At 45.8% G+C, this 12765-nt stretch overlaps 1 protein-coding gene across 4 annotated transcripts in view; it reads right to left on the bottom strand.

The window, feature by feature from the left end:
* The window catches only part of LOC114019377, a 64700-nt gene that overhangs the window by 25228 nt on the left and 26707 nt on the right, over positions 1 to 12765 (bottom strand). For all 4 annotated transcript variants that reach the window (XM_027821725.3, XM_043551652.1, XM_027821720.3 and 1 more), the window contains exons 3-4: positions 3393 to 3554; positions 198 to 351 (exon numbers count right to left, since the gene is read on the bottom strand). In XM_027821725.3, the coding sequence (XP_027677526.2) occupies positions 198 to 351; positions 3393 to 3554 (316 nt within the window). The remainder of the gene's footprint in view (positions 1 to 197; positions 352 to 3392; positions 3555 to 12765) is intronic.

Consider the following 12765-nt stretch of genomic DNA (forward strand, 5'->3'; position numbering starts at 1 on the left):
GCAGGATTGAGCCCTTTGGGCCTGATTCTCCATTGTCTTGTGCAGTCATTTACACCTGTGCAAAAGCAGTGCAAAACCCCACTCACCTGATTTAGTAGCATTTTACCCCCACTTGGCACAGGTGTAGATGACAACACAAGTTGCAGGGTGGGAGTGAATCAGGGCTATGAGACATCAACACCAATACCGAAACCCACCTCTTTCTGGGATGATTGAAAGGTCAGACTGGTTTCCACTCTGAACCAAGAGACTGTGCGGTCTGCTCCTCCCAGTAAAAAATTTCTTCACCTCCTGGTACGAGTTGAGCAAGATGCTGGCAGCTCCACAGGAACAGTGCTGCAGAAAATACTCCTACACCAGACAAAGAGAAGGTATGCAGGCTGTTACAAGATAACTGGGGCAGGGAGATATTGCGGACAAATTGTAAGGATTCCAAACTAGAGATGTCCAGGATTATTCCATGTTTTCTCTAGCAGCTGATTCCTAAAGATTCTGAGTGCTTTGGAAATAGTGCTTTGTACTAAGGGCCTGACAGGTGTAAGCGTAGTTGTTAGCGATTAATATTTTGATCCCTGCATCAGCATCCTGCTGCAAACTTATAGACATTGACTGATAGTCAACATATTTAAACATCTCTTCCAAAAAGAAACTGAATTCACATTTCCAAATTCACAGCTGCTCAACCAAGACACTGTGTGTGTAAATAAACACATCCCACTATAAAAGTGACTCACAATTTAAGATAATATTATTTCTGTAGGAAAATGCACAAACAATAGTATCTTGTGTTTTTATAGCCGGGATGCCAGAGTCAGATAAAATGTTGCTAAACAAATATGCTGTAGGTGGTATTCAGTTACTTGCCAAAGCAGTGATATCTTGATTGCTTGTAACTGACTCTGTGAAGAAGTTTCATGTATCAGCGTAAGGCCGTTTTGCACCTAAGTGAACTGTGATTTTAAATTCAATATCGTTTTCTCCATAATTTGTAGATTAATCTTGTCACATGTGTGGAATGCGGTGGTTGTTTAACAACGCCCAGGAATGCTACACAAGAGTTTAGGACAGGACATGAAGAGTGCTTTATCTATTTGCAACTGCAGGGGAATGTAACTAGGTAGAAGTAGATCCTTACTGATGTTGGCATTTGACCAGGACACCAGGGTAAGCTCCTTTTAAGAACCACAAACAGTCAAGTTAACCCTAAGTTAACCCTCTCGTCTGAAAGCTGTTTACTCAACAGCATAGTGCTCTATAATGCCTCCAGGCTGGGATGCTGCTTTGCAGAGCAGAGGGAAGAGTGCCACCTTCTTAGACTGGGATTTTTCACTGGGGCTTAAAGGAATCCCTTGCGAGTCAGTGGGAGTTGGGTGCCTAATTCCCTTAGCCCCCTTTGGAAATCCCAGCTCAAACAGCACCCCTGCGGCATCTGCTGTGGATATTCCTTGGACACATCTCCCCCAAGCACTGTTTGTGGCTACTCAGCTGAAGAGATCTGCTAGGATCCTAGGAGAAGGTGGTGCAGGTAGCATTCTGCCGCCCTATGATACTGCACTGGGAGATACAGCTCTCTTTCTCCAGGAGTCCATGTGTCCTCTAACTGATGTGTTGCTTTTTCATCTCTTGGTACTTTCCAAATGATTAAAGGACTCTCTGTGGAGGAAGAGCTTAGAAGCCTTATGATAAAAAGGGGGCTTTCCTGTCAGATCTCTTGTGCACTTAGGATCCAATGCTGTGAGCTGCTGAGCACCCTCAACTCCCAGCAGAACCTAATAAATCAGCAGAGTTCTGTTGACTTCAATAGGACATAGATTCCTAAATCACTTGGGTGCTTTTGAAAATGTTACCCTTAGTCTCCCTGGCCCAGATCCTCAAAGGGATGGGAGTTAGGCGTCTAAATACCTTTGAGGAGCTGGTCCTTTTGCAGTTGGGGATAACAGTATTTCCTACATCACAGAAGGGTTGTGAGGATTAATACATTGAGGATGGTGAGATGTTATGGTGTTGGGGAGGTCTCTTAAATACCAAGGGCAGGTAATTAGTTAGTGTTTGTAAAGTGCTTTGAAAATGCAAAGAGCATATTACTACTGTGAACTAGATACCCCAGTGGTGGGTGCATTACATTTGCAGATAGGGAGATTCTGCCAAGGGATCTTTAAAAATACAAAATGCATGTAGGTTAAAAATGTAGGGCCAGATCCGCAGCTGGTATAAATCGAGGTAGCTCCTTTAATGTCAATGGAGAGGATATGCTGAAGATTTGGCCCTGGTAATACAGATGGTAAGGGTTGCTGCAAACAGTGATTCACAATTGTTAAGCTTTCAGGAAATGTGCTAACAATTCCCAGGCCCTGTGTAGGAGGCAGCATTGCTCTGAGGGAGAGAGCTGGGCACAAGCAGATTACTGGATGTGCCGTTTTGCTGACTCACAATGCCACATTGGCTTTGTTTCTGAAAGGGGGCAAGTCACCTATTCCAGTTGCACCCCAAGCAGGTGGGTGAGAAGCACGGGGTGTGTGTGTGTGTGGGAGAATGTAGTCAAAAGAACAAAGGAATCCTCCTCCTCCCCTGCTCACCCCCCCCCCCCCCAAAAAACCAAATTGCTAAGTGCTGAGTCTGACAAACCTCTGCTATTGAGTTGATGGTGATAGGTTAAAAAAAAAACGTGGAAGGATGATTGTATGGCTAAAGCATGAGACTGGAAGTCAGCGGATCTGGGGTCTGTTCCCAGTTCTGATGCCACCTTCTTGTGAGACCCTGGACAGGTCATGTCATCTCTGTACCTCAGTTTCCCTCTATTTAAAGTGGGGAAGATAATGCTAGTCTGCCTCACAGGGGAGTTGTGAAGCTTAATTTATTACCATTTGTAAATCACACTGAGATTCTCAGAGAGAAGCATCCAGTGATACAGCTGGTTGTGAAATAATGCTTCAACCCCCACCCCCTGGCCAAACAAACTGATGAAAAAGAACATGTTTCATTTTTGTTTGGCAGCCAAACACCAAAAAAATCTTCAGTTTTCAGCAACTAAAAACAAAATGATTAGGTTTAAAACCAAACATTTGGGAGTAGTAGGAGGGGTGTTTTTGGGGTGGGGGCGGGGGTTGGATGATAACCCTAATATTTCTGACAAAAACAGAAATGTTTTCCAATTTCCACTAAGTCAAAAAACCATACGTGCCACCCAAAAATAAAAGTTTCAACAAAATAATAATAATATTATATAATATTAATAATATTATTATCCTGAAGTAAATAAGGAAAAACCCCGGTAACTGCAGTTGGAATGCGGGGGCTATAAATCCTGCTTTGGGGTTTTGTACCCTCATGCTAGGGCTGAGGTTGGCAGCATTTTCCCATAACCCAGAGAGCACCTAATTACCTGTTCTTACCTCCTTTATCTGGCTCATCTTCCGCTCCTTCTGCAAACCACACACTTGCTTTTGGAGTCGCAGATTGTGTTCCTGCAGCTGTCCGATTTTCTCTATCAGCTGACAGATGTGTTCCAGATACCCAAGGCCAGAGCTGAGAGCCTTGGTGTTCCCTTGGTTCACCTGCAATCACAAAGCCATTCAGAGCACAGACCAACAGTGGCAAAATCATTCCGAGCAGCTATTGCCCTACCTCCCCTGTTACAGTTTCACAGGCCACCAAAAATACACCGGGTGAGCAGTGTGGTTAAAATGAGAACTGGCCCAGGCCTTTATCCCAACCCCAAACCTTATCTTTGAGGTTAGAAAAAGTCTGTTTCGTTCACTTTTTTCAGCCCACACTGCACCCCCATCTGTCTCCAGTCAGAACCAGCAGTGCTAAGGTTTTCAGTGCAACCTAAGGAGTCCCAGTAAAATGAAATTTCACCTTATGATAACCCCAAGATGCACCAATGTCTTACGGCATTGCTGCATGAACTGGAAGAGCAGGGAGAGAGGCTACTTCCAGCCCAACCCTTCAGGCTCAAGATTCAGATGGAGCAGATTCCAGTGGGCAGCCAAACTACTAGGTGCTCATCTCCATATATTTCATTTACACCCACAGCTATCCTTCCAGAGTGGTGTAAAAGTCCCATAGCATAAGTGAGAATCTGGGCCTAGAACGTATGCAGTCACACTCCTGGGTCCAAATTCATCCCTGATGTAGCTCCACTGAAATCAATGGAGCTGCACCCTGGAGGAATTTAGCCCATTGACATCAATGTGAGTTGCATCTGTCTGCATCAGGGCTGATTTTGGGCCCCTCCAAATGTCTGATCATAGAATCATAGAATATTAGGGTTGGAAGAGACCTCAGGAGGTCATCTAGTCCAACCCCCTGCTCAAAGCAGGACCAATCCCCAACTAAATCATCCCAGCCAGGGCTTTGTCAAGCCGGGCCTTAAAAACCTCTAAGGATGGAGATTCCACCACCTTCCTAGGTTACCCATTCCAGTGCTTCACCACCCTCCTAGTGCAATAGTGTTTCCTAATATCCAACCTAGATCTCCCACACTGCAACTTGAGACCATTGCTCCTTGTTCTGTCACCTGCCACCACTGAGAACAGCTGAGCTCCATCCTCTTTGAAACCCCCTTCAGGTAATTGAAGGCTGCTATCAAATCCCCCCTCACTCTTCTCTTCTGCAGACTAAATAAGCCCAGTTCCCTCAGCCTCTGCTCGTAAGGCATGTGCCCCAGCCCCCTGATCATTTTCGTTGCCCTCCGCTGGACTCTCTCCAGTTTGTCCACATTCTTTCTGTAGAGGGGGGCCCAAAAGTGGATGCAGTACTCCAGATGTGGCCTTACCAGTGCTGAATAGAAGGGAATAATCATTTCCCTCAATCTGCTGGCAATGCTCTTAGTAATGCAGCCCAATATGCCGTTAGCCTTCTTGGCAACAAGGGCACACTGCTGACTCATATCCAGCTTCTCAACCACTGTAATCCCCAGGTCCTTTTCTGCAGAACTACTGCTTAGCCAGTGCAAGCTACAGTGCTTTGCCACTCTGGGACTAACCTAGTCTGGGGGAAAAGATCTCTGCTGCCTTTGCACCTTGCAGAGTCATTTGCAGCTATGCAGAGTGGGTGGAAGACGCTACCCCAGTGTAAGTGAGTAGGGAAGTCTGATTGGGTAGCATGGCATAGGTGTATGTACACAATGACACAAGGACACAATGTTGAAGGCGACAGAGAACCAGGCTCTAGGTGTGTAACCTATGTCAACATCTACATCACTGCTGATTTAGCCTCATGTCACCAGTTAGGCAGTGAACTTCATTCTGGGCCTAACCCAAGCCACTGAAGTCAACGGGAGTCTTTCCATTGGCTCCAGCAGGCTTTGGATCAGGTCCCCTGAGCTCCTTACCCAGGTGGCGATGGGTGTTTGTCTTGAGGAAAGTATGCAGGATTAGGCCCCCTATATGGTTATGGCAAGAATTAGATGAGTCTATTCCACTGTCACAGGGTGACTGGCCCGTTTAATGGGGGTTGGAGGCAGTGCATCTGTGACTAATTACCTGCCACCCAACTGGGCTTAAGGGAAGGCACCTTGGCCTCATGAAGGGAAAGACAGCAGCTGTGGGAGCTGCTGAAGAGGGCTCCTGAAGGAAGCTGCTGGAGGAGTGGCTGAGAGTCCAGAAACACTGGCCCAAAGAGTCCTGTGCAACACCCTGACTGCAAAGAGGAGAGACTACAGTCTGGGAATGGATGCATCTAGGGTACGTTGAGGGATAGAGCCCTGAGATGACTCAAAAGTGTGCCTGGAGGAGAGACTTGGAGCCAGCCAGACCTCAGGGAGAGGAAGGGGCTGTGCCCAGTGGGAGACTGTGAAAGGAATAGATGGAAGAGACTTTGCTTTGGGTTTACTTTGCTTTATGTGTTAACAAACCAGTCCCCAGGAAAGAGGTTTGTTATTGTATATAAATCTCTGTGGATTATTTCTGGGACTTTGAAAGAGAAACTGAGCAATGGGCTGCAGCGCCACATTTGGCCAATAGGGGGTCACTGCAGAGGAGGCACACCTTTGACATACACATAGACTTACATGTTCCATTTCTTAGCATGAGAGTAAATGTTCAGACTTTGGAAGAAATACTGTATTGTTGTTAGGTTTTGTTTTGCTGTTGTCCTTTGGGAGACACCACGACCAATAGCAAAGGTTTGCCCTCTGCTTTATTCTCTATATTTGATGGCAATTCTTGGGACAGAGCAACTTGAAGCAAGCGTTGGTGGGTGAGCTGTAACTTCTGGAAGAGGGGATTGCCTGCATGCTGTTTGTGACTGCCTCTATTCCACACTATGTAGCAAAATAGACTCAGACTATAACCTGATTCTGCATTACTGATTTCTCTTCCACTGGGAAGCTGACTTGGAAGGCCCCACAATTCCACTGTCACTCAGCAGAGGGGCCACTCTGGTGCCAGCGTGAGAAGCTGGTGTCAGAAGAAAGGCAACAATTTTGTCCAGTTGCATTTTCTGCATCTGGCTGCCTTGTCTGGCAAACGCATTAGTCTTCTTTATTGTAATAATCTGTTGAACATCCCACTAACAAATACACACAGAAGCTCATTTACACATTGGCTCTGCCTGTCGATGGGCACGTGATATCAGTAAGTAAAATAAACCCAGATTTTTACAAAAGCCTCTGCTCTAAAGTTTATCTTACGTCAGAAAGTTAGTTGCCTCTACAAAAGTGGGAAGCTCACTCTGTGTCCTTTCTCACAGCAGTACACATTTTGGGGGGAAATACAAACCTCGGGTCTCTTCCTGTCTTTCCATTATGTCAAAAAGTTCTTGGTGGGTTCAAAAACTAATCAGCATCAGGATTATTTTTAAATAAACAATGATACAATGTTATTTATAATATCTGTTCTTATGTTCAAATGGTTTTAGGTCTGAGTCCGTGACGTAAATCCTGTGAAATCGTATTAAATAATGTGACACTGCATAAATCAGGAATATTAGCTCACTTTCCTTATGATTGGTTGCACTCTTTTGTGGGCAGAACTATTAAAAAAGGAGTCAGGATGGATTTTGATCTAATATAAAAAATGTATGTTTAAAACATCAGTGTAGCAGAAGGGAGACAGGGATCCAGGAGCATTCAGAGAACAGAGAATCAATGTGTTCCTTTTAGAAAAAAAGAAAAAACCCTGTGTTCTATGAACTCTAGCCACAATTTTCAAAAATGACTAGTGATTTTTGGGTGCCCAACTTGAGACACCCAATTTTCAGAAAGTTCTGAGCACTCACCCTCTGAAATCAGGCCCCTTTAAGCTGCCTCAAGATGGGCTCCTCAAAATTGCTGGGCACTAGACCTGTTTGACACTTGAAATTTGTAGTTTGCACAAAATTTTGACATTCTGAAAACAGGTTTTGGTCTGAATCAGGACAAAACCAAATATCACTGAAATTTCCTGCAAATTGGAATTTCTGAAAAACTTCTTTGACTTTCCCCCCATTTTTATATTTATTTCCTACCATATCAGTAGTAGTGCATAATATGTCAGTTGAAATATTCTATTGTTTTTTGTTTTGTTTGTAAAATCATTAAGGGAAAAAAACAGGAAAGAAAACCCTGATGCTCACATACTGTGTGCTTGGGGCAGGAAGGGATCAGGAGTCATCTGGCTTAGATTCTCAGCTGGGGTAAACTGCCCTACCTCCATTGACCTACAGGGGTGTGGCTGGAGCACACTGCACTACAGCTATTCTCTCCTTTCCTGGGCTCACGGCAAGCTGTGCATTTGTGCTCCTTATGCTATGGGGCAGCCAGGGGCCTACCTGGCCCTCAGTGCAAGTCAGACCAACTGTCCCAGGGTGATTGCACCCCTTTAAGGGAGAGGATCTCAGTCCTTCTGTGAATGAGCAGTTGTGCCCTGGCTAGGCCCAATTAGCAGGCAGGGTAGCACCTCGGCTCAAGAGTAGGTCTGCCAACTTTGGTTGGACGAATTCCTGGAGATTTCATCACATGACATAATCTTTAAGTAAAGATTAATCTTTAATTCCTGATGACTCCAGGACAATCCTGGAGTGTTTGCAACCCTACTCAAGAGATAGATAAAGGGTCTTGGGAGCCAAGAAGGAGGAGAGTAGGCCAGGTGAAGGGAGGCCTGGATGATTGTCAGTGCCAGAGGAATGCCCAGGGAAATGGGGAGATATCCCAGGAGGGTTGTGATAACAACAATAAGCACAGGGTGGGTGGACGTTATTTATGTGGATCCTTCCTTTGGCCCATTTGAACTCTAGCAGGGGCTTCTGGGGCTGAGCCCTCCAGGCTGAAGGATGATTGAGACTCATGAAGAACCTGGAGTCACAGAAAGGGGAGGAGCCAGAATCTTTTGAGTTATGGCATTGAACTTTATTTTGTGATCTGAGATCTGCATATTAGTAGGTTTTCTTAGCCTAATGGAGCACTGGTAATGGGGAAGCCAAAGGGTGGGGGGCGCTCTGAGATGGTGACCTTATGGCAGCACCCTTAGGGTGCTAAAACTAACGCTCTGCTGCCTATGAGCCCTCATTGGCCCTCGGAAGGAGAGAATACCTGCAGTGCAGTGTGCTCTAGCCATGCCCGAGAGGTCCATGGAGTTAGGGTGATAACCCAGCTGAGGATCTAAATCAGATTAAAGATCAGATCTAACTGGGCTGGCATGCTGGCCACTCAGATTCCCAAACAATTCTTCAGAGTGCAGGTAATCTGAGTTATCCTCTTGGGTAATCTTCAATTTAAGTGATTAGCATCATCCTTAAGTGATTAGCATCAGTGTGCCCTTGTTGCCAAGAAGGCCAATGGCATTTTGGGATGTATAAGTAGGGGCATAGCGAGCAGATCGAGGGACGTGATCGTTCCCCTCTATTCGACATTGGTGAGGCCTCATCTGGAGTACTGTGTCCAGTTTTGGGCCCCACACTACAAGAAGGATGTGGATAAATTGGAGAGAGTCCAGCGAAGGGCAACAAAAATGATTAGGGGTCTAGAGCACAAGACTTATGAGGAGAGGCTGAGGGAGCTGGGGTTGTTTAGTCTGCAGAAGAGAAGAATGAGGGGGGATTTGATAGCTGCTTTCAAACTACCTGAAAGGGGGTTCCAAGAGGATGGCTCTAGACTGTTCTCAGTGGTAGCAGATGACAGAACGAGGAGTAATGGTCTCAAGTTGCAATGGGGGGAGGTTTTAGATTGGATATTAGGAAAAACTTTTTCACTAAGAGGGTGGTCGAAACACTGGAATGCGTTACCTAGGGAGGTGGTAGAATCTCCTTCCTTAGAGGTTTTTAAGGTCAGGCTTGACAAAGCCCTGCTGGGATGATTTAACTGGGAATTGGTCCTGCTTCGAGCAGGGGGTTGGACTAGATGACCTTCTGGGGTCCCTTCCAACCCTGATATTCTATGATTCTATGATTCTATGATCCTATAGCTATCCTAGCAAATGCAAATGAAGAAAAGATGATTTATCTAACACCCTAGTACACAGGGCCTGCCGCTCCCGCCAGCAAAAATTAAACATTCTGCTTTTATGGGTATTTAAGGTCTGAGCCAAAGCCCTTTGAAATCATTAGAAGGCTTTCTTTAAGGGGCTTTGAACAGGCCTTTACTTTTCAGTGCCTCTCTTTGCTAATAGCTCCCAGAGCTCCAAAACATTTGTTCATCATACTAGAGGAGAAAATGAGGACTGAAGGATTTTAAGCATCAGGCAAGTCCTAAAATGTACTGCAACTGCCCTGCAGTTACAATGCAAGTTCACTGCCTCTGTCCTTCAGCAGTGGGGGATATACCTGGAAATGGGTGCCTTCGCTGCACTGCTGTGCAATACACCTGATTTGGATTAGGGTTATGTCTCAGTTAATTTTTGATGTGCCTGAAACTGACAGAGCTGATGTCAAGCACAGAAAGTTTTTGATTCGGTAATAGAGCAAATTGCCTCCCTAATGATTGCTCAGCAAGAGACGCCATGTGGCCTTTCCAGGAATTTCTTTCAATAGACTGGAAATATTTAAGCAGTACTCCCTAAATATCATCATCTGGCTCGTGCAGCATGCTGCTCGGAACCTGCTGTACGACATCCTGGGGTCAATCTTTCTAAAGGCTAGAGAGAGAGCTAGGCTAGCTTGCTGTTGTGCCACTGTACAATTACAAAACAGATTCCATTGCAAGTCCCACTCCTTCCAATTCCATATGACTGTAGCTTCCTTGAAATGTTCACATCAGAAATGAAATTTTCCATTATTCCTACCTGAAGGTGATTATTTTTTAATAATGTTTGAGCAAAAGCCATTTTTGACATCGTGATAAATATATAGCAGTAAAAAAATATATCCACTGCTGTTCTGGGGTGAGGAGACAGGGATGGACAGACAAGGGGCAAAATAAAAAACAGCTGAGTTTTGGGAATTTAGGGGGGATGAGATCCTGCTGTCAGATCCATTGGCTTAAATACTGAGTGGGCCAGATCCTATGCTGGTGTAAATCAACATGGCTCCATTGACTTCAGCAGAGCTATGCTGATTTACACCAGCTGAAGATCCAACCCAGCAACTCTACCGTGAATTCAAGGCATTACTCCAGATTGATGTAACTGAGAACAGAAGCTGGCCTAGACCTCCTCACCGACCGAGCCCTAAACATTTGGGTGCCTGATCCTCAGCTAGTGTGAATCAGCATAGCCCTTTGGACCTGGCCCTTGTTTTTAAAATTATAAATATCTGAAAATGCAGGGCTGAGCATCCACAGGGGAAACGTTTAAAATTATAGCTACAGTCTCTGGGCAAGGTCTTCAGCGGGTTGGGTGCAGCTAGCTCTTTGGACATTGGTGGAGCTACACTAGCTGCAAATCTGTCCCTCAGTCTCTAGCTATTTGCCTACCACCTGTGGCTGGTATATAGGTGCTGCAAGAGGTTTAAGTGCAGTTGGTGCTGCCAGGGGACAAGGACCTCCCTTGCCTAATCTAAGTGTAATCAGGACTCGTGATTGTGAGCGTCTCATCAATGCTCTGTCCTGCTCTGGGCTCAACCATGGGCTGTTAGTTTGGTGCATACCCTGGGATTTTCTTCCATTATGGCTCTTTGGAGAGTGCTGTGGGGAAGAGCTGGATCTTATGGCATGATCTGAAGTTGGCGTGGGGAGGCTTTTCCTGGTCTCCAATGGGAGGATGTTCTGGAGTCCTGAGCCAGCTATTATAAAGGTCACACAAGGCTTAGGCTTATTAAAAGCTTCCCAGAAAAGGTGCTGAGTGCCCCGAGAGGCTTGGACCCCTTCACCCACTCACCTCCGAACTCCCACTGAAATCAGGATCAGACTATAATCTTGTAAACTTTGCACAGTGTGTTGTGTGTTAGGACGAATGTGAGTGAAGGATGCATTCATGGATGCACACATGGATGCAAGCAAAGTCAAGTGCTAGGCACCATCCACTGGAGTGAGCAGTAGTGCTTCTGCTCTCTTATTTCCCAGAGAACAGAGTCAAATATGTGGGTGTGTCTGAAGATAGTAAAACCAATGAGTTTGTAGCCCTCTGGGAAAGCAGTTTGGGTACAGCATATAGGGCGTTGAACTGCACGGGGAGTCAGGACACTTGGATTCTAATCCTGGCTCTGCCACCCATTGCCGTTCTTGTCTTTTGGGACTGTAAGCTCTTTGGGTATGGAATGTCCATCCTTGGGATTTGTACAGCACACAGTACAGTAGGGCCCCAATCAAGCTCAGGGTCATGAGATACTAACGTAATAATAGGTGTCGTCTTGCTCCTACTCTCAGGCAGGATTAGCTTGGAGGCTGTGCTCTTACTACAGGCTTTGGTTCTCCTCTGCACCTTGCTCGGCTCACCCCTTTCTATTGCATGTGGCTCTTTTACCCACAGCGCTCCAGGATCCCAAAGAATGTGCAAGGCAACATTTCAACAGCCCTGGAATGTTATTGCAAACAGCACATCCTGGGCTTGGAATACTCAATTAGTGATGTCATAGGCTAAGTGGAAAACACTTGTCAGTGGAAGCTGACGGCTTTGTTAAGACTCCTGAATAACAGGAAACAGAGGACTCATTCTGTACTTTTCTAATCTTCCCCACCCTGTATTTTACGTTGCTTTCCAGGAACAGCCATGCTCACTGATAGCCTGCAGCTTCCTCTGCGTGGCACACCCACGCTATGGAAGTGGTACTTGACTGTGATGGCCTCCTGTGGCTTTCTCCTTCTGTCCTGTACCATACCAGTGTCTAAAGAGAAATATTCCAAGGGACTGGGTTGAGTCAGGGGATTGGTAACAATGTAATCAGCTTGAGTTGATGAGATGAATCCAGCCAAAGTCAAAATTTATCACCATCTGATATGGCTGTTTGATGGCTTGCGGCTCACTTCTCAGTGGACAAGTGTCCACGTCACAAACACTGCCACCACAGCTACACCCTATGTTGGCAGTTGCAGTAGAAAGGCCATGAATGAACAGGCCATGGAGACAGGTGGCCCCTCCAAGCAAGATTTGCAGAAGAGAGGACGCTTGGGCTGCTGCTACCCAGACTATGCTTGTCCTGTAGCTACATGGAGGTGCAGGACTGTCATCCTGGCACTTTTCACCAGCATGAAATGGAAAAACCAAACCAAACCCCCCCATTCTATTTAGAATTGGCTGGACAATAGGGGGCTCACTTTGCCAAGCTAGCCAAACAGATCAGGATAGAAAGATACCACTAGGGGGCATTCCAGTGTAACAAGGAGATTGCATTTAAAGGACATTTGGGCCCTTAAGGTGAGTCTGGATCTAGAGTGGAGTTTGGATCCTGAGCTCCATGTTGTATCCAGGCGCC

Source organism: Chelonia mydas, chromosome 7 (assembly GCF_015237465.2).
Source record: "Chelonia mydas isolate rCheMyd1 chromosome 7, rCheMyd1.pri.v2, whole genome shotgun sequence".
Classification (NCBI taxonomy): Eukaryota; Metazoa; Chordata; order Testudines; family Cheloniidae; genus Chelonia; species Chelonia mydas.